Source organism: Suricata suricatta, chromosome 9 (assembly GCF_006229205.1).
Source record: "Suricata suricatta isolate VVHF042 chromosome 9, meerkat_22Aug2017_6uvM2_HiC, whole genome shotgun sequence".
Lineage (NCBI taxonomy): Eukaryota > Metazoa > Chordata > Mammalia > Carnivora > Herpestidae > Suricata > Suricata suricatta.
Window position 1 is genome coordinate 63,470,765 of NC_043708.1, and position 23,235 is coordinate 63,493,999.

The 23,235-nt window shown below is 36.6% G+C and overlaps 1 protein-coding gene across 1 annotated transcript in view; it reads right to left on the bottom strand.

The window, feature by feature from the left end:
- Positions 1–23,235, bottom strand: part of SCFD1 (sec1 family domain containing 1) — a 93,243-nt gene that overhangs the window by 17,315 nt on the left and 52,693 nt on the right. Inside the window, exons 14-17 of the mRNA XM_029952193.1 lie at positions 20,734–20,804; positions 18,481–18,560; positions 13,006–13,068; positions 6,867–6,942 (exon numbers count right to left, since the gene is read on the bottom strand). Coding sequence (XP_029808053.1) covers positions 6,867–6,942; positions 13,006–13,068; positions 18,481–18,560; positions 20,734–20,804 — 290 coding nt within the window. The remainder of the gene's footprint in view (positions 1–6,866; positions 6,943–13,005; positions 13,069–18,480; positions 18,561–20,733; positions 20,805–23,235) is intronic.

Sequence of the window (23,235 nt, forward strand, 5' to 3'; positions counted from 1 at the left end):
GGCAACATTAAATCTGATTATTTAAATAAGTGTAGATAACAAACACATTACTATTTTCCAAGAGTTTTGCTCTCTTTAGGTCACGAAATATTTTGTTACTAAAATGGATTATCACTATGGAAAATGCTGCTTTGCCCAGACAGAAAATACTCGTTTCTTTTTTCTTTCTCTAGATTAGCAAGTAAAAACCTTTTAAGATGATCTTACCAAGCAAAATTAAAGCTATTTCATTATTCCCTATTTGTGTTGGTCAGGAACTTTTTAATATAAACAAAAGCACCAAAGGTTCAATCTAACTAAATGTACTTCCCGAATTCTATAGTTTAGAATAAAAAAAAAAGGTAGCTCAAAATTTTACCTTTCCTGTTTCAAATACAATTGAGTTTATTCATGTAAGAATAAGTCTAAACCATGACTTTCTCTGAAGAATGACTGGGAGCAGATTTAAATCTATAAAAATGCTTTATCCAAAAGACCGAGCTAGTTATATATTTGTTCCAAGTAACAATAACAAAAGATGATGAAGTACTTTGTGAAATAACAGGAAAGAATAATTTTTTAAAAACATCTGGAGCAAGAACACATTAAAATTATAAAATTTTACAAAATTAATTTCATGCCAATTTCTTAACTTACATATAACTCTCCACTGGGCTCACTGAATTATACTACTAGATCTGTACAATGGAGAAAAATTCAAGAAAGATGCTATATAATGACTAAAACCATGAGTCACAGTACTTTTATATTTGTGAAAATAATTGGAAATTTGAGTATTTATATCAATATCTCATGATAAATCCTCAGCATAAAAATGAGATTTTTCTAAAAGGTACAACTAACTTTTGCTTTGTATTCTGTAGCTCTGCAATACCTAAAGACAAGCCTGCCAGTCAACAGGTCACTGAATAACGTAAGAAAAATGTCTCTCTAGCAGAATACTTTAAAAAAGTTCATGAGCCCAGGGACAGTTCTTTGTTTCTGTCTGGTCTTTCCAACTATGTGATACCCAAAGAATCATTTACCACTGCTGCAGCAGAGGATGTTCACATACTGTCAGTGATTAAGGAAAACGTCAAGTGTAGAGAATGATAAAGGAGAGGCATAAGAAACAGTACAAATCTAAGATCTTTGTCACCAACTAATGCTCTCGTCTGGTTTTGTTCTTTCCCTGAATGAAGGCTTGAATTGAATTATTAAAAAAAATCAATATATTAATAATAATTTATATACAAGACTTATCAATTTTACTGATTGAAAAATACTGACCTGTGGCAGCTTACTAGCTAAGAGAAAACATCAGAAAGAAACCATATAATTTTCTTTGTTCAACAAATGTTACCTTATTATTCATGTTTAGAAACACAAAAAATTTCAGTAGTTCAATAAGAGATATAAATGAAATATAATAAGAAACTCATTAACTGTTTAAAAAATTCCCAAGCATGGGGGCGCCTGGGTGGCTCAGTTGGTTAAATGTCTGGCTTTGGCTCAGGTCATAGCCTTGCGGTTTGGGATTGCTCACACTCTCTTTCTCTCAAAAATAAACAGTTAAAAAAAATTCCCAAGCATATTTTCCAATGTTTTTGGAAACTGTTTTAGAAATAAAATGTAAAACATTATTGTGTAGGTTAGCAACCAGATCTTTATTAGCAGAGAGCCTCACTATAGATTTGAGAGATAAAAGTCTCAGACACATGAATATCCTAAATTAAGGATCACTATTTATAAAATCCTCAAATTTAGATACATAAATTAGAAATTTTATTTGGAGAAAAAAATTTTTAAAAATGGTTTCTAAAATTTTTTACTGGTTTTATGACCATAGTCATGTTTTATGGTCTTAGTCATTGGAAAAGTTTGAACAAAAACAATGTTAATCTTATCTGATGATTTATTGATTAAAAACAAACTGAAATAAAATATACACAGGAATTAAAAAACAATCTAAGCAAAGTAATACAGCTTTACACTCAAAACCCTTAAAATTTTTTTTTTTTCCTGTAGTTCTCCTAGAATTAGCCACTTGTTGCCAGATATTGCCAACTGGTCTATGGTAACTATTTCTAATTCTCCCCCTCCAGCCCTGGGCTTAGGATGATATTCTGATGCTAAAGTTAGCATTGAGGTTGCAACAAGGGTTGCTGCTGTCTTGATTATCAAAACCCTGGAGAATGAAAACCAGTTTGTGGACTTCCTTGAAGAGAATGCTTAGCTTTTTTTTTTTTTTTTTTTTAAAAGAAGGCTTCATGCCCAACATGGAGCCCTACATGGGGCTTGAACTCATGACCCTGGGATCAAGACCGAAGTTAAATGAAGAGTCATATAACCTAACTGACTGAGCCACCCAGGTGCCCCAAGAATCCTTATCTTGAGAACTGTATTAGCCAAGTGATGAATAAGATAAAATGTGTGGATACCAGAAACATACTGGGAATGAGGAATTATCAATGATAAAAGGGATGGAAAGTTGTCCGTGAAGTAAAGATAGGCAAAGGGAGAAGGAATAAGATGGACCACCTATTTCCAAAATTTTAAAATTATATACCAGAAAGGGATGTATGGGTGAATCCAATATCCACATCAACATCTTACAGATGAGGAAATAATAAAATATAAAGGGGTGTTTTTTCTAAAATCACAGCATAGTAATGTCAATAAAATCAAGAAAATAAGATTACACGGACCCAATAAAACACATCCAGCCTCTATCACTGAGCTTCAACAATTATCAACTCATGGAAAATCTTGTCTGCTCTCACCTAGTCCCCACTTTCCTAGGTTGTTTTAAATAAGACCCCAATATAAAATCATTTCAGTCATCAATACTTCAGTACACATTTTCAAAATATAAGAACTCATAAAAAACTAAAACACTACTAGCACTAGAATTAATAATAATTTCTTCATATAGTAATACCCAGTCAAAGTTGAAATTTCCCTATTTCAAATGTTTATTGGGGTGCCTGAGGGGCTCAGTCGGTTAAGAGTCCGACTTCAGCTCTGGTTCTGATCTCGCTGTTCTTGAGTTTGAGCCCCGCATCGGGCTCTGTGCTGACAGCTCAGGGCCTGGAGCCTGCTTCTGATTCTGTGTCTCCCTCTCTCTCTGCCCCTCCCCCAGTCACGTTCTGTCTGTCTCAAAAATGAATAAATGTTAAAAAAAATCAAATATTTAGTTTTCTCATTCAAATCATAACCTTAAGGGTCATACACTGGGATTAGACAATAAATCTTCTAACTTTTTTTTACCTACTGGTTTCCACTGCTTGCAATTTGTTAATTCACTTTTTAAAAGAGGGATTATTTTAGCAAACAATCCAAAGTGAAATAGAATACTTCTAAATTTTGCAACTTTGTGCTATTATTCATCACATTCTTGTACAATTATCCGCACACAAATTCCAAATCTGTGAATATAATTCAAGTGGTTTTATGTGATAGCTGATACCTGTGATGCAAAGAACTTATGTTGCCCAAGAAACAACGTATAAAAAGCTCTTACAAGCAACATAGAAAACTGAACAGGAGACATCCTATTCTTTTTATTTATAATTTAAAACATTTATTCAGATTTTTAAAAATGCAAAATAATAGAGATTTTCAGAGTCATAAAGTACTCAAAACTTTACAAGTGTGAGAGTGACAGAGTTTATCTCTAGCAGTCTCTTCCCTGGCCACCTCTTTCCTTTTAGTTCCCAAACTGCCCCAGATCTCCCACTGCAGTACTGCTAAGTTTTAGAACATTAGGACAACGTAACTTTTAAAACGGATTTCTATTACTTTAAACATTTCTAGAACAATAGATTCTTTTATAAGTATTCAACTGACAAAAGACTGTACACATATACACACATACATGCACCCATCAAGGTTTGGTAAGGATCTAGAGAAACTAGCATTGTAAGTCACTGTAGTCGGTATATCTTTTCTGGAGGGCAATTTGGTAGTATTTATTAAAAACAACTAGAAATGTTCACCCTTTTGATTCTATAATTCAACTACAGGAATTTATCAGATGAAGAAATCAGAGATAAACACCCAGTAAAAAACCTAACGTTTAAAAATTAGGTATGTATCTATCAGTATACTCTTATTTCTTTTCTTTTTTTGAAACAATAACATTCATATTAGACTGCTTTTTTTCATATTTTTAAAAATGTTTATTTGAGAAAGAGAGTGAGCAGGAGAGCACAGAGGAAGGGCAAAGGGAAAGGGAGAAAGAGAATCCCAAGCAGGCTCTGAACTGTCAGCACAGAGCCTGATGTGGGACTTGAATTCATGAACTGTGAGATCATGACCTGAGCTGAAACCAAGAGTAACGTGCAATTAACTGACTGAGACATGCAGATGCTCACATATTTTTTTAAGTAGGCTCCATGCCTAGTGTGGAGCCCATCATGGGGCTTGAACTCACTACCCTGAGATCAAGACCTGAGCTGAGACCAAGAGTTGAACATTTAGCCAACTGAGTCACCTAGGCACCCCTACATGTTTTTTGGTATGACTTTTCATTTGACAATATAAAATGAGCCACACTCCCACGCCAAAAAATCAAATATTTCCTCTAAATTGAGCCTAAAATGTCTTATTAACATGTGCTTTTTCTTAAAAAGAATGGCATGGTTCTTCTAGTAGTAGTGGCAGAAATATCCCACAGATAGAGATAACCACCAAATCTAAATTTTACTTTAAGTGAGAAACTGCCTATTTCAAAGCAGTTTGTTACTTGCCATGTTAAGAAAAACAAAGGGACTTGAGGTTATAGATGATAGTTTTTATACTTTATGACCTTCAGACAAACTTCTGTGTTAACACAGTAAAATATTTAACTTGATCAGTTTAGACACCTATTACATTAGTGGACATGCATCATTTGAATAATAAGCTCAGAAAGTAACACTCCACAGATTAAAGTCTGTAATTTTTCCATGCTATGAGTTATTCTACTACTGCGGTTTCCTTTTAAGAGTGACCCATTAAGAAAAATATGTAATTCTCCTTAAACATAAATTTACCTATCTGTGATTATACAACAGCCACTCTATTGCCTGAAAGGCAGACATTACTTAGGACCTGGTGGTTCCTCTTTTGTCTCACATAATAGAATCATCTTGTCCAGAGTTTATGATAAGGTGTGGAAGAGATTCTCTCCTTGAAAAAACTACTCAGGCTCTTCTGAGCTCTCTTTCAATGAGGCCTTGACTTCTGAACTTCTGCGTCCATCTTTGTATAGTCCACTTTAAAAAGCATCCTGCTAAATCAGTTTAGCAAGAATCTCCCATCTTCTATTCCTGATTACCCTTACTATCTGGTCAGGTTCCTCATCGTCTACCATCTCCCAGGTGAAGTCTGATCACACTGGCCTCCCTTCAGCATGAATCCTGATAGGTTGGTTTAGCCAGAATCCTCTTTCACCCCTGATGTTTCCTTTTAGTAATTTTATATCCACTGATCCCTACCCTGGTCCTTGGCTATACATCCCCACTTTTCCTTGATGTATTTGGAATTGAGCCTGATATTTCTCCCCAGGTGCAAACCCCTACTGTGGTGATCCAAATACCTTTCACAGTGACCCCTCTGGATGTCTGTCTTACTGTTCTTTCACAAGTGTCCTGAGTAATTTTCTTTTTAACAAGCATTAGGTTAAACTGTAAAGTACAATACATTAATCTCTAATGTGCCCAACTTCCTATTTTGTACCTTTCACCTTCTTCATAGGAAAGAAAAACTGATTCAGGGAAGTACTGTAAACCAGTAAAAGTAGATTTACTTATTAGTGGCTCTTTACCAGGAGAGAGGTAGACTGGGAGGGAATGAAAAGAATCCCTAAGAGGGATAATGAAGCTAAAAAGCATTCCCAAGTAATTAGGAAATATGCAATCTGGAATGTACCTTAAGTAAAGTTTGGAAAGTCAAGAGCCTTTTAATTAAATAAAGCAAATTAGAATTTTTTTCACTGTTCTTTACTTATACTACATGGTTTTATAATAAAATGTTATTCAAATAAAGAACTGAATACTTACTGTGTGCAAAGTGCCATGAAAAATTCAAAGATGGGTAAAAAAAACCTGAAATATTTATGTGCAAAATATTGTGTCTTAGAATTTCCCTCAACTATCTCAGTAAAAACAAGTAAAATAAAAATATAATAGGAATAATGAAACGAATGACAGGATGTTGAGTACTGAAGCTTGGTGAAGGTTCAGGGAAGATTCCTATTCTAAAGTTTATTTGAAAATCTCCATAATGTAAAGTAAAAAACAAATCCTAATTGAAAACAATCCAAATTAATGATGACTCTCTGAAGCAGAATACTTATTAGAATAACAGAAAAAAAGAAAAACAAAAACCACTAAATAGTGTCTTCCGTATAAAACTAAGACCGTTATTCCAAAATGAAGTGTAAAATCAAGTTACCGTTTCATTACCCCCAAAAGATACATTCTACTTAAAAGATTTTATTCTAATTTACATAGACCTTTAGACCTTTTAAGTTCATTTGCTTATTACTCTCTTAATATATGTTAAAATTTACAATTATATGCATTAGGTAGCAGTTTATTATTCTAAATACGTTAAGTTCATTTTTTCAGTTAATGTCCTTTTACAAACCTGATGGGAGTTAAAGGAAAATCAAAGTGTCAATAAAGTCCAAATGAATAAAAAAAAGTCTAAAATAACAGAGCCCTGAACTACACATGTGAAAATATCATATTTTTAAAGATACCAGAAAAAGACCCCTTGATTTTACTTTATTCCACATATTTTTACCTTGAATATATCTAGAAGGTATTCTAGGTGAGCAATCAACCTATCAACATTTACGTTCAAAAGTTACCAGAATGTTTTCTAACAAGTATACTCACTTGCTGTTTCAATACCAGGTTCTTCACTCCTTCCATCACAAACTGTGATCCAGTATTCATGACTCGTGATAAGAGACTAGGGACAAAGGAAGAGGATCACATGAAGCATCAGCTATCTCTCCCATCGGTTACAGATAAGATACCTGCCTCTTGCACACGACCTGCTGATGCTCATTGTACTTTTATTCTCGCTAAACATGACTCGAGAATTTTTGCTTCTAGATATCTTGGCTGTAATTTTATCTAACAATAAAATAGGGATAAAATATTCTATCAAGAATTATTAAGAAAATATAAAAATAAAAGCTGCCTTCAAATTAAACATCTTATTTTATTTTTTAAAGTTTATTTATTTTGAGAGAGAGAGACAGAGAGCGAGTGAGCATGAGTGGGGGGCAGGTGTAGAAAGATGGAGAGAGAGAATCCCCAGCAGGGGACTCTGTGCTAACAGCACAGAGCACAACACAGGGCTCCATCTTATGACCTGAGATGAAATCAAAAGTTGGACCGACTGACCTACGCTGGCACCCCTCAAATTAAACATTTTCCCATTAGCATTCGTTCAAAATGTGTGTCACATTTTGGTAATTCTCACAATATTTCAAACCCTTTCATTATTAGTGTATTGGTTACGGTGATCTGCGATCAGTCATCTTTGCTGTTACTGTAATTACTTTGGGGCGCCACAATCTTACTCATGTAAGCTAGCAAACTTAACTGATAAATAGAGCGGAGATTTGAATGCTCCACCAACTGCCTGTTTCCCAGTCTGTCACCCTCTCCTAGTGCCTCCCTATTCCGAGATACAACAATATTGAAATAAGGCCAATAGCCCTATAATGGCCTGTACGTGTTCAGGTGAAAGGAAGAGTTACGTGTCTCTCACTTTATTTTTTTGATGTCTAATCTTATTTGTTACTCTTAGAAAAACCTTTTTTGATTGGATTCAGACTGAGAGGGAGAAGTTCTCAGAGAGGACAGCTTCTGTCTCTTGGCAATCTGTCCTGGAGGTTTCCTTTGGCCTCCCTTATTCTCTTGGCCAGAAGTTGAGCATATTTTGTAGCCTCTTCCTTCTTTTTCGTAGTATGCTGCTTCTTTAGAGCACTACGCCGACATCTGAGTTGGAAGCCACGTAGAGTAACGCCTGCTGAATCTTGGAGCACTTTGGTCCCTGGTTTCTTACTTTCTCTGTTTAGGGGCTTTCTTACAACATACTGGTGGATATCGTCTTCTTTAGAGAGACTGAGAAGTCTGTGGATTCTGCTAGCTCTTTTGAGTCCCGGGTGATGAGGCACAGTAATATCAGTAAGTCCAGGAATATCCTTCCCCCACCCTCCTTATTTTCTTTATAATGATCAAATTAAGAACACAGACAATGCAAGCTGGAACAGACTTGCACTTTCCTTCCCCAGTCCTCTGTGGTCTGTAGCAGAAATGACCCTTACTCAGCAGTAGGTATGTAGGGGCCCATTCAGACAAAAGGCCTGTTGAGATCCCACTGTGAACTACCAGGAGGAATGCACATATCCCTAGCATAGCTGGTGGGTGCGCCCCTGGTGCAGTAGGGTCCCTCAGCTGAGGATCGGCATTGAGTCTCTCTCCTGGGAGACTGAGCGTACAGTGTCATATGGCTTGGTGGGCCCTGCTTTCCTTTGTTTTAGAGAATGTGCACATGACCTCTTGATCAAGATGGATTAGAGTCTGTAGTTAGTTTTCTATGACCTTTAATTATAGTTTTGGTGAGTGGGCACATTTTCAGATTGAAACTCCATTCCTGGTCAGGGGCACTTTACCCTTAAGTCATCATGTTCACCTTTAAAGAAAAGTAGTCTTCTCTTAAGCTTTGGTTAATATTATACTATATGTGTAGAACAAGATCCTCGTTAATGTATTTCATACCTGTTTTTGAAACTCTGTAGTAAATTATGTTATTGTTCTCTTTACCGTGGTAATAATAATCTTTTCTGGAACATGTGATTCTTACCTAAAACCTCAGAGTTACAAACAATGTAATCATTAAAGACAAAATGTAATCACCTATGGTATATAAAGATCCTAAGCATCACAGTAAAGTGCAATACTGCCACCATTCACTTTGTCTGTGTTCTTATAGATACTGTGCAGACACCAACCCCCTACTCAGGGACCCTTAGACTGAGGTGCGTGGGCTGGTCCCCCACATAGGCAGACATAGCCTTGGGTCAAAACACCCTGCTCCATTGGGAATCCTTGTTTGTCACTGCCCACAATGATTCAGACTATGTAATCCTTCTTCCAAGGCATCAGCAGGAATTTCTGTGACCATACACTTCTCATAAACGACATATACTCTGTGTCTGCTGTCTACTTCAACGAGTTTCTAGCAGCCAGTACCTGGGAAAGAGATGTTCAGCTTCATCCTAAAGCAAGCAATCTACCTACCACCTCCGAGGTGCCATGAAAAAGAGCCCATGTCTCTCACTTTAAATCAGAAGTTAGAAATAATTAAGTTTAGTGAGGAAGGAGGCATGTCAAAAGCCAAGGCAGGCTGAAGGCTAAGGCTCTTGTGCCAGTTAGCCAAGTTGTAAATGCAGAGGAAAAGTTCTTGAAGGAAATTAAAAGTGCTACTCTAGCGAGCACACAAATAAGAAAGTGAAACAGACTTAATGCTGATACGGAAAAATTTTGAGTACTAGGGGCAAAAGATCAAGCCAGCCACAAAATTCCCTTCAGCTAAAGCCTATTCCAGAGCAAGACCCTAACCCTCTCCAATTCTATGAAGGCTGAGAGAGGTGAGGAAGCTAGAGAGGAAAAATTTGAAGCTAGCAGAGGTTGGTTCATAAGGCTTCAGGAAGGAAACCATCTCTGTAAGGTAAGTGCAAGGGAGGCAGCAAGTGCTACAGCAACTTATCCAGATCTCGCTCAGGTACTGAGTGAAGGGGGCTGCACTAAACAACAGTTTTTCAATACAAAGAAACTTCTACTGGAAGAAGACGCCATCCAGCACTTTCATAGCTAGAAGTCAAGACTCAAGACTTGGCTTCAAAACTTCAAGGACTCTTATTAGGGGCTAATGCAGCTGAGGATTTTAAATTGAAGCCAATGCTAATTTACCATTCTGAAAATACCTAAGAATTATCCCTTAAGAATTATGTTAAATCTCCTTTGCTGTGCTCTAGAAACAAAACAACAAAGCTTGGATGACAGCACATCTGTCTGCATGATTTACTGAATATTTTAAGCCCACTGTTGAAACCTACTGTTCAGAGAAAAAGATTTCTTTTCAAATATTACTGCCCACTGACAATCCACCTGGTGACTCCAGAGCTCTGATGGAGATGTACAATGAGGGTAATGTTGTTTTCATGCCTGTTAACAAATTGTCCATTCTGCAGCCCACGGATCAAGGAATAATTCTGACTTTCAAGCCTTCTTATTTAGTAACTGCAGATGTGGTGGATACAGAGAACTAGAATTAGAAGTGGAGCCTGAAGATGGGACTGAATTGCTGTAATCTCGTGATACAACTTTAACAAATGAGGAACTGCTGCTTATGGATGAGCCAAGAAAATAGTTTCTTGAGACCAAATCTACTCCTGATGAAGATGCTGTGAAGATTGCTGAAATGATAACAAAGGATTTACAATATTCCATAAAGTTTGTTGATAAAGCAGTTGAGGGACTGACTCCAATTTTGAAAGAAGATCTACTACAAGTAAAAACGTGATCAAGCTGCAAGCATTGCTACAGAGAAAGCGTTTGTAAAGGAACAGTACATTGATGCAATAAACTTCACTGCTGTCTAATTTTAAGAACAGGACACAGCCACCCCAACCTTCATGAACCACCACCCTGAGCAGTCAGCAACCATCAACATCATGGCAAGACTCTCCACCAAAAAAAAGATTATGACTTACTGAAAGTTCAGATGATGGTTATCATTTTTTAGCAATAAACTATTTTAAAAACTCATTAAAATTTTATTTATTTTGAGAGAGGGCACAGGCATGTGGGGAGGGATGGGGGTGGGTGAGGGGCACAAAGAGAGGAGAGAGAATCCCAAGCAGGCTCTGTGCTATCAGCACTGAGCCTTACACGGGGCTTGATCCCATGAACCGTGATATCATGACCCGAGCCAAAATCAAGAGCTGGATGCTCAATCGACTGAGTGACCCAGGCACCCAGGTTATTAAGCAATAAACTATGTTTAAATTAAGATATACACATTTTTAAAGACAAAATGCTATTATACCCTCAATAGACTACATTACAGTACAAACGTAACTTACATGCATAGGAAACAAAAAAATTAATTTTGAGTTGTTTTACTGTAGTGGTCTGGAACTGAACCCTCACTATCTTTGAGCTATGCCTATAGTTAGGCAAATTATAATTTGAAGAGAACTCCCTGCTTTCCTGATTGCCTTAATATTAAAACCATAAAATTAAAGATAGTTAATTAAGGTAACTTGTTTTAGGAATTTAAAACACACCAACATGTTGAAAATTTATGAGTGTAAGTATTATGAGTAAGTAAAAAAGTTACTATATTCTCTACATCATAGCAACTAGACCCAGTCCTGTGTTTATATGATCTCCCCAAAATACATAAACTCTATCATATAAAAATGTGAAGCACAACATACCTGGTGAATTTTACCTCAATTCTGAAAAAAAGTTTAGTTGGACTATTTAGCAAAAATAACATCAATAAACGACCTGCATATTGGGCATACATTTGTGGCTCGGTCAATCTCTCGCTTGGGATCAAGGGATGCTTTGTGGGACAGAATGGTATTCTTGTATGATATCAGAAGGCTAGGGATATCCTTCAAATCATCAAGATTTTCTTACAACACATTTTATTAAAATTCTCAACTATGAAATCCACAAGAAATCTTTAGGCTGTTAATATTCAGGTAAGATTTTAACACATGAAACTGGAAAGTCTACTAAATACATCAGAGTAATTTTCCAAATAAATTTCCTTTTCCCTATCTTGACTTTACTCCTCTATGAAATGAAGAGATGGGCAAGACGGAAATCCCATTTTTAAAAGAAACAAGAGAAAGCAATCTCTGTCGGAATGAAGGGTTCAGAGGCAGTTCCCGGGTACCAGGCAGCACTGAGGGAGTGCTAACCTACACAGCACCTGTATGAAGGAAGGCTGGCTGGATTCACTTTGTCAAGGACTTAAAACACTTGCCTTAGGCTGAATGTTTTTGTTTTTCGCAAATTGTTCCATTAAAACCGGAATCTCGAGGTGAAGCTAGAATAAAACGGTTTTCCTCTGGGCTGTACACTTTTATTCTAAAACTTCAGGAATTTGAAACAAATATGATATGAAAAAGAGTAATTAGAATTACCTTGTTCAGTTACTTTGAAAATCATGCACATATAGGATTTCCTGGAGTCAGAAGTCAGACCTAGTCTGGAGACTCCCTCCCTGTCATTTAACAGTATGCCTACATGAGTGTCTAGCTTCCAATCTATATTAATTATCAGCAGTCAGATAAAAGTAGCTTTAACCTTCATGTAATTTCTGAAAATGAAAAATGTAATGTTTTAAGAACAAGGAAGCAAAAGAAGCCAATAGCTCATACCATGTAAAATATATTAATTCACTTTTTATTTAAAATGTTTATTTTAAAAAACATTATTTTTAATTATTATTATTAAAAAAATTTTTTTAATGTTTATTTATTTTTGAGAGACAGAGAGTGAGCAGGGGAAGGTCAGAGAGAGACACAGAATCTGAAGCAGGCTCTAAGCTGTCAGCACAGAGCCCGACCCGGGGCTTGAACTCACAACTGGCAATATCATGACCTGAGCCAAAGTTGGCGACTTAACCAACTGAGCCACTCAGGCGGCCCTATTTATTTTTTGAGAGAGAGAGAGAGAGAGAGCCCAAGCTGAGGAGGGGAAGAAAAAGAGGAAGAGAGAAATCCCAAGCATGTTCCACGCTCTCAGTGCAGAGCCTGATGTAGGGCTCAAACTGCCAAACTGTGAGATCATGACCAGAGCTGAATCCAAGAGCTGGGCGCTTAACCGAATGAGCAACCCAGGCACCCTACAGTGTCAGTGTGTTTTTAGTGCTTGTGAGTTTAATTATGATCTGGAGTACCAGACTTATTCAATCAGCATTATTAAAAATACTTACCCCATTGGTTTAGTAGTAGTGTTACCATAGCTGGCAGGAGCTGAGGCCATCTTGGCAAAAGCCCTATGAAATAAAAAATGCTATACTGAAAAGCTGATTATTAGAGCAAACATTCAGCAGCAGTGTATTAAAACCTCTATTGACCTTTACTATGCAGATATTTTCTGAAAAGAGAAATCATCTTTCAACTATGTAATACATTTTTCAGTATAATTAGCACTGAAACAATTATATAAATGTTGACTCTATGAATCATGTAAAATGTTGTCCAAGTACAGTTAGTACTGAAACACCGAGATTCTTTTTTTCTTTTAAGTTTATGTATTTTGAGAGCGGAAGAGAGCACAAGCAGGAGAGAGGTGGCAGTGGGGGTACTGGGAAGAATCCCAACCAGGGTCTGGACCACCAGTGCAGAGCCCAATGCAGGGCTCAAACCCACGAACCGCAAGATCATGACCTAAGCTGAAGTCGAACGTTCAACTGACTGAGCCACCCCTGACATTCTTTAAAAACAAAACAAAACAAAACAAAACAAACACACACACACACACACACACACACACACACACACACACAAATGCATTCATTTCCTAAACATCAAGACATTTTCCTTTCATTATATCTGGTCATTAATGTGAAACAGAGTTGCTGCCGTAAAAGAACAATCATGAACTGATCAGGAACAGATTAAATTAATCACTTTACTGGTCTGCACACTCCATATTCCCTCATTCCCAGACACAAGCCTTTGCTCGTGCTGTCCTTTGAGGGGGATAAATGGACTGCCTTCTTCTCCAACAGAAATTGTACATTTCCTTTTAAGACTCTGCTCAAAACTACTTTTTTCTTTTATTTAAAACTTTTTTTAAATGTTTACTTTTGAGAGAGAGAGACAGAACATAAGCAGGGAAGGGGCAGAGAGAGAGGGAGACACAGAATCTGAAGCAGGCTCCAGGCTCTGAGCTGTCTGCACAGAGATGATGTGGGGCTCAAAGCCACAAATCATGAGATCCATAACCTGAGCCGAAGTTGTGCGCTTAACCAACTGAGCCACTCAGGTGAACCAAAAACCACTTTTTTTCATTAACACCATTCTAATTCTACTACCCAATGATTCTTCCTTTTAAGAGGAACATATCCTCTTATACCTAATTGCATGCAGTCATTTATTTTCAGATCTTTCTATGTGTCCAGAATTCTCTTTAACTAAACTATTTTGGGGGCCGCCGAGCTTTTGGCTGCCTCAGGCAAGGATATATCGCTCTCCAGGGAGCAACCAAAAAACAAGATTTACATCTGGAGGCTAGGAGAGTGCATTTCCTGGTCCAGGATTTTGGAGACTGTCATACTGAGCCAGACGAAAAAAGGCCAAGGTGAACAAAAGATCAAACCGCATTTTGGTTTATGCAGCGCTAATCTGGGCGCTTCTTTTTGATGCTGTGTCTGGAGTTTCAGTTTCGGTTTCGGTTTCTCCTTTCTCTAATATTCATTTGACTCTGTTACCTGGCAACCGACCTGGGTCAGTTCCCCGCCCCAAACCCTATATAAGAGTATTATTTTCTTAATAAGAGGAGGGGGCTTGATCGGAAACCGTGTGTTGTGTCCTTACTCTCTGTGCTCCCCTTTCTTGCCCTTTCTCTCCCTCTCTCAGGATCACGAACCCGCAAGGATTCACCACCCCGGCGGGCCACAGCTGGCAGGCGTGGGACCCGCCAAGTGGCCCCCAACGTGGGGCAGAGCAGCAGGACACGACAAAACTATAAAATTTTTGAAGTCTGGTCAAATAGATGGCACTTCGATGTGCTTTAAAAAATATTTCCCTTCTAGGAATATGGTCAGTAAAAAACTGAGAAAACAGAATGCTCCCAAAAGAATCCTACAACTTTGGGGCACCTGGGTGGCTGCGTTGGTTGAGCATCCGGCTTTGGCTCAGGTCATAATGTCGTGATTCATGGGTTTGGGCCCCGTGTTGGGCTCTGTGCCAACAGCTAGCTCAGAGCCTGGAGCCTGTCTTCGGATTCTGTGTCTCCCTCTCTCTATGACCCTCCCCTGCTCACGCAGTCTCTCTCAAAAATAGATAAAACATTAAAAAAAAAAGAATCCTACCATTTTGAGGATCATTATCAGGATTTTTGTGTATATTCCTCAAATGCTTGGACATACATATACATGACATATATACTTTTAAAAACAAAATTAACATATTGTAAAACTGTTCTGTAACATTTTAATAGCATACCATAAACATTTTTATGTTACTCAATATTCTTTTATAATGGCTCCTAATTATTTCAATTGTTTTTGTAGAAAAAGAAAGGCCTACTTAAATACAAGAAAATCTTAATGAGAGTAAAAAAAAGGAATGGAAATCACTAAGATGTGATAATTGAAATGCTAAGAACACTCTATTTCAGTTGGGACAAAACTCATCAATAATACCATTAAAGAAATTCCAAATACAAAAATCACAACCTTGTTCAGAAAGAAGGATGTCAATCAAGTGTTTTCAGAAGTAGACTAGAATTTCTGCCTTCAACAAATATTTATGTCTTACTAGAGTCAACTATATCTAGACAATATGGAAGGATTAAATAAATCATGGCATTTTTTAATGGCTAAACATTATGCAAACACTAAATAGTACCAATGAAGAAAATTTAAGTAACACTATTAAAAAAACTTTTAAAATGTTCATTTATTTTTGACAGACAGAGAAAGTGGGGGAGGGGCAGAGAGCAGGAGACACAGAATCCCAAGCAGACCCCACCAGTGCAAAGCCTGACCTGAGGCTTGAGCTCACCAAATGTGAGATCATGACCTGACCAAAGTAGGACGTTCAACTAAGCCACCCAGCTGCTCTAAGAAACACTATAATTATTTAAGAAAATGGACTGGAAAAATGAGTTAATGGAAAACTAGACTATAAAAGTGTATCTATAATAATAATTTCCAAATTAAAAAAATACATGTAATGTTCACATAAAAATCTATATATTAATGTTTAATTGTAGAATCTGGATGATAAGATTATAGGTTAATTTTTACTTCCTTTCTAACAGAGTTTTCTAAAATTTTCTTTAAAAAACTGGCATTACTCTTATAATTAGAAAGAAAAATGCTAAAAATTACGTATTTTGTAACCATATAAAATGATGTTCAAGACTGGCTCTACTCTCAGAACAATAAATGTCTGGTTTAAGGAGTATCCCACAAGTCATAATGTAAAGAACAATGACATATGCCCCACAGCCAATGTGCAAAGGTATATATTATAAAAACTGGAAAAGGCAGTTTTCAGTTTCTCTTTTTAAACAGTGGTCTATTGTACATCTTCTTCTTACTATATGAACATAGTCAGATAAAAATAATTTTGAAAAAGCAAGGGCATCTGGCTGGCTCAGTCCTAGAGCATATAACTCTTGACCTCGGAGTCATGAGTTCCAGACCCACAATGATGGCAGAGATAGATGACTTAAGAACAAGAGGCACCTGACTAGCTCTGTTGGTGTGCCCAGCTCTTGATTTCTAGGTTGAAAGTTTGAGCCTCATGTTGGATGTAGAAGACTACTTAAAAATAAAATACTAGAGGTCCCTGGGTGGCTCAGTTGGTTAAGGGCCAGACTCTTGATTTCTGCTCAGGTCATGATCTCACTGTTCATGGGATTGAGCCCTGCATCGGGCTGTGTGTGCTGATGGCATGTAGCCTGCTTAGGATTCTCTCTCCCTCTCTGCTCCTACCCTACTTGTTCACTCATAATAAATAAATAAACAAAGATTAAAAATAAAAAATTAAAAAAATTTGAAAAAGCACTCAAACTCAAACACTCAGAGATAACCACTGTTAACAACTTGGCATACAGTTGGCATACAGTTGAGCTTGGAAAGCATATTCAATCTTGTAGTCTTAAAACAATCATTTTAAGAAATATTTTTTTAAGTTTATTTATTAATTTTGGGAGGGAGAGAGAGAACCCTAAGCAGGCTTTATGCTATCAGTGCAGAGCCCAATATGAGGCTTTAACGCCAAATTGTGAGATCATGACCTGAGTAGAAATCAATAGTTGGATGCTTAACTGACTAAGCCACCCAGGCGTTCCATTTTAAGAAATATTTTGACAGTAAAGTTTGTTGTGAAAAATTTGGAAAATAAAGGTAAGTACACAAATGGAAGAAATTCTACCACTTGGAGTTACCCACTATTAGCATTTTAATATAATGTCAAGCTATGTAATCGTATTATGCAGATATACGTTAATATATACAGCCACATACAGAAATAGATGGATAACAGAGATCATAATGTAAAAACTGTCATCTAAGTTTTGGCTCAAATATCACCTACCTAGAGACTTTTCCTGATCTTCTCAACAAATTTAACTTTTACTCCCAAGTTAAGACCTTATCACTGTTATTTTATCACTTAGTATCATTTAATATTGTTCTGTCATCTGTTGGCTTATTTGTTGATTTATTTTTCCCTCCACACAAATGTAAATTTAATGACTGAAAGGACCTTTCACATGTTCACTATTACATTTCCAAAGCCTAGAAGAGAACCTAGGCACAAAGAGAGAAATCAATTGTTATAAACTATTTTTTTCACTATCGTATACAGACATTTTCCAGTGTCATTAGTTTTCCTCAACATGATTTTTAATTTTCAATTGTATTGTATCTTATGGAAATGCTTGCTGTTCAACATTTAGGTTGGCTGCTTCTAAGAGTTTACAATTCCAATTATTTCTTTGGACTAAATCCTTAGAAGATGTATGCAAAGATTAAAAAAAATTTTTTTTAATGTTTTTTATTTTATTTTTGAGGGAGAGAGAGAGAGAGAGAGAGAGAGAGAGAGAGAGAGAGAGAGAAAATGAGTGGGGGAGGGGCAGACAGAGAGGGAGACACAGGATCTGAAGCAGGCTCCACTCTGAGCTGTCAGCCCAGAGACCGATGCAGGGCTTGAACTCATGAACCATAAGATCGCGACCTGAGCCAAAGTCAGCGCTCAACCAACTGAGCCACCCAGGAGCCCTGTGAATATTTTTTAAAAATTATTTTTATACATCTAGCAAAATGGTGACAGTTTATATTTTTAATAGAAGAATATATGCTCACCAATTAATCTGCCTGTATCCTTGAAACAGCACTTTAGTATATCTGTGCACTCCGTTCATCTGCACTTCTCTACTAGTGAAATTAAAATTTTCTTTTAATGTTTTTGAGATAGTTGACCTATAACATTTCAGTCTTTATCATTCTTATCTAATCAGTGAAGAAAATACCAACTTTTTCTAGGAAAGAAAGGCATCACCATTTTTTGTAATTTTAAGTTGTGGATAGGGAAGGCCAGATAGGGAAATATTTATGTTACTAAATTAAAAAAAAATTACTAAGGCACTGTTCAATTTTCTTATTAACATTCTTATCTTCCTGGGACTTCCATTGTACTCTCTTATGTAAGAAGAAAATAAAACTTACTTCCACTGTTTGATATATTGTAAGGGATTAAGGTTGCATCCTGCATCAGTTAATGCTTTTTTGTATTGCTCCAAATCAGCCTGAAATAAGCAAAGAATGATATAAAAAACTTTACTGTCATGAAAGAGAAGACCATTTTGTTTGTTATTATTTTATGAATTAAAAAGTTAGACGAAAGGCATGAGGTTTAAATTCCAGGTACCCAAGTAGAATGGCATCATATTTTGAGTATGTAAGTGAGCACCCAAGATAAACATCACATCTAATGAAAATTACCTTTGACAGACTCCCCAACTGCCTATCCAGTACTTTGTCATCCCTCAGTCAGTCAGTTTTTTCTCTACTTTGAACATGCCTTTCCTCAGGATAATCACTAAATGAAACATTGGGCTTGACCAAGAGTATTTCAGAACCAGAAACACAAGGGGCAAGACACTGGCTGAGGGGAAATGCAGATTCAGGTTTTCCCCTCATATGCACTCTAGTGGTTCAAATGCATTAACTGAGTATCAGCTGTCTTACACTTTTTAAACTGTTGTTTTCTCTTTCCTGCTCTTTTTGTTTCTTGATGAATAAGCCCAAATGAATTCCTATAATTTATAGGAGCCTACCATCATAGTGACTCCATTCTAAAAATGTTATAAGACAGAAATTTTTTTTTAACGTTTACTTATTTTTGAAGGAGAGACAGAGCATGAGGTGGGGAGGGGCAGAGAGAGAGGGAGACACAGGTTCGGAAGCAGGCTCCAGGCTCCAAGCTGTCAGGACAGAGCCTGATGCGGGGCTTGAACTCACTAACCTGAGCTGAACTCAGAAGCACAACCGACTGAGCCACCCAGGGCCCTTTACAAGACAGACATTTAATGCTCACCTTCAACCAGAGCTGTATACTACTTCACATTTTTGGTGCTATCAGGCTGACATCGGTAGTCATAATTTGCTTTAAGCCTCTTTATGATCACTTAAACTTATGAAAAGACATTGTCCTTACCAAAAATAAATGAAATAATATGGTCAAATTAAGGGAATACTGAATTAAGTTTTAAAATCATAAGTTCTGAAGAAAATACTATAAATTTTGGCTATAAGCCTTTTTATATATAAGTCATACATATGAGATGCTTCTAAAAAGAAAACTACACTTTCTTACTAAATTAAAGTAAAAGATGTATTCCCAGAAAAAAGCAGAATTGGCTTAAAGCAAACATTGGGTTTAGCTTACTGATACAACACGCCAAAGGTTTTTCACCAAAAGATGCATTATGATCGATCTATCAGACTTCTAAAAATGCATGCTACTGGCAAAGGAAAGGCGTTTATAACTACTATATCATCCTAGATGTCTTCTCCAAAGTTCTAATGTTTGTTGCTCACCAATAAAATTTTACTGAGTTACCAGCAGAGAGAGTTAGCAGGTCTTTAACCCAGCAACAACACTGACACCAAAATTGCCATTTGCCTTCAAAGTCAATTACCTATAAATACTCAATTATTTTTTCTTCTAAAGCAACTCATGGCCCATCCTAGAAAAACAACAAAATTATCCACAATCCACTTTCCCAGTGAGAAAAAAAAGTCTTCTAGAAAGAGAAATTTGTGATTTTCCCATCATTTTGAGACATTTATTGATATAAAAGTTATTTGACTGCAATACAAAAAAAATCTCAATTTTACTTTTTATATGAATCATATAAATCATACAGATATAAATCTGTAGTACAATCTAATTAAATTATAATATTTACATAGCTTTTTGGAATTTTGGGTATTTTCCTCCAATTGGTTCACTATGTTCTATACTGGACATTAATTTTTAAGTAAACTTAAAATATGACCACATTTTTACTTTAGGTTAAAGATAAGTTCACTGGAAAGCATTAGTCACCATAGCTTAAAGAAATGGAGCTTTTAAGATTATCACATAATGAGAAATAAGGCTAATCTTTCAAAAAGCATAGAAAACTTGGTTAACTTAGTTGGTAATAGCTATTTTCCAGAAACCAGAATGTTGGGCACTTGAATTCAATTCATATTCCAACAATTTAAAAGTGGTCAGACATTTCATGAGTGGATAGTTCTCAGGGTGACAAGAAATACTGGTATAAAACTCAGCGGGCTTAACCAGTCTCAACAAACTGTTTTTCTTTTAAAGAAGGGAATGAGGTAGTTATTTGGTCATAGCGATCTGTCTTCTATTTTTGAAACAAACAAATATCTCCCCTTCTATCCAATAACTGAACAAAGAGGACATACCTCCGAGGGTGCTTGCTGTGCACTTATGTAATAAATAAGAAACAGCCTCATTTTATCTTCTGGAGTTCCTGCTATATAGAGGGGAAAAAAAACTTTCAGAATTCTGCTTGTGCTATAGTCAACACAAGTTGACTAAAATATTTAAGGCATATATAAGCATGACTATAATATTTAAGGCACATATAAAAATTTTAAGGCATATATAAATATGACAAAATAAAATGTGGTTCTTGATTCAACTGATTTAAGGTTGTAGGCACTTTAATTATGACTGTAAAACACAGATATGGAGAAAGATTAAATGTTGTGGGAGTAAAGGAATGGAATATAGGAGTATCTCCATTCTCTCTTCCAAAATATCTATGAGATGTACCTTTTAGATATAAACTAAGAAAGAATGAAAGGAACAAGTAGGATAGTCATACACTTCTAGAACAGTATACTCCTGAGATGGAAAAAGGATGTCAGTACTAATTATGTAAAGGCAACAAATGTAAAAATGAGACTGTCCAGGGAAATAGCTGCATGTGGTCATTCTAGGTGTTAGGTTATAAAACCTAAGTATGAAATACTTCTCAAAAGTGGGGCCACAAAATATATAGGTCTCTTCTTTCTCAAAGGTATTCTATCACTATATAAGATTTGAGAAAAGAATACATTTATATTAAAATAAACAGTTGTATTATGCAAAATATATTTGACTGAAACTGTAAGACAAAATGTAAGGTATCAAAGAAGTTTCTTGCTCGCAGCGAGTTTGATCTGCTACTCCCATTACCCAGAGCTCAAAACTACAGAGAAACTCATTTATTCTCCACTCTGCTACTGGGTGTATGTTGGTGCAAAGTGATGAGGTACTGGTCACAGATTCACCACCAACAAGTAACAATATGTGCCCTCACGTCAAAGCGTGGCCTAATACTGAAGAACTTGGCACGGTTATATTTCTTACAGAATAAAAACTGGGAAAATTTGTTCAAAATGTGACTAATAAACCACTGATTTTTTAATATGGCTTAGAATCCAGATACCCATTCTCAAATTATCCTTACTCCCTAAATATGACAAAGAATGACAATAAAGATCAATGATGAGTTCTCCAAAGTTCTACAAAGTTCCATCTTGGACACTGAATATTAGGTTATGAAGTTCACGGTCTTGTTTAAATCCTAGGAGGAAGCTGCTATTTTTGTTTTAGAAGGTAGTCTGGCTGGTTTCAGGCCAAAGTTCCCACCAGCTATCTGTTGGTTGTGGTTCCATCATCGATTTCTATTTTCAAAACCTTCTGCAGTGCTACTGGGATCTGTCCAACCATCTAGTGGCCACTGTGGGAACTGGGAAATCATATAGCCCTTTAACTCTTAGTCTTAGAAATGTTGTTTAGGATCAGATTCACATATGTGCAGTTCAGGGGTGAGCCCAGGAATTCATAAACAACTTTATGAGCTTGCTTTCCTGAGCTCCTTTCTCTCTGCAATCTCCCTGGTAGTTTCCAATTCCTTTGGTTTCCCCTTTCTGGTGCTTCAGTCAGAAAGCTTTGGCTTTAGTTACGCTATTCCATTGTACATGCCCTGCAACAATGACTAAGCAGCTAGAGGACAAAGAGAAAAAAGAGCAAGCAGGCCTGTTGTACGCTCTTGGGATCCCCACTCCTCAAACAGGAGAGAAAGGCTCCCCTCTGAGTTTTAGGGGCCTGTAGATTCCTGTTACTGTTTTTAATATCCTCTGCATCTACCATAGGTTTTCTAATAGATGGCACTTACCTGATTAGAGAAGAAACAGTTCATACTCTTCTTTGAGAAGAAACATGTTTTTAGTTGCTACAATGTTAATAAATGTCCCTGAAATTACTAAGGTTTTAAGTATCACATGATGGTAAGGATTGGAGAGCACCCTGATTATTATAATGATATTAATCATAGAAGAATCAAATGGATATTATAAAAATGTATCCTTTACAAACTACAAGTACTCAAGGACCTACAACTAGCAGCCTGGATCCTCTTGTCACACCTAAGTTTCCACCATAACTGTTTCCAATCTTATTTTATTTTTCTCATGTTTATTTATTTATTTTGAGGCAGAGACAGCACGAGTGGGGTAGAAGCAGCAAGAGAAGGTGAGAAAGAATCCCAAGCAGGTTCAGCATTGCCGGTGCCGAGCCTGATGTAGGGCTCAAACCCACAAAGCCATAAGATCATGAGCTGAGCGGAAACCAAGACTCTATTGACTGAGCCCCCAGGTGCCCGTAACTGTTTCCAATTTTGAAGTCTGTTTTCTCACTGAGTTATCGGATATGTCTTAGAGAAAAGTTTTACCTAGAATTCATAAAGCTTTTTCTCTCCCTGAACAATTTGAGAGTAAGTCATTAACCTGCTGTCCCAACACTCCCAAACATCAGACATCCTCCAATATAATAAGCTCACCATAACTATCAAAATCAGAAAATTAGCATTAATATATCGCTAACATCTAATCCTCAGATGACGCTTCAGGTTTTGC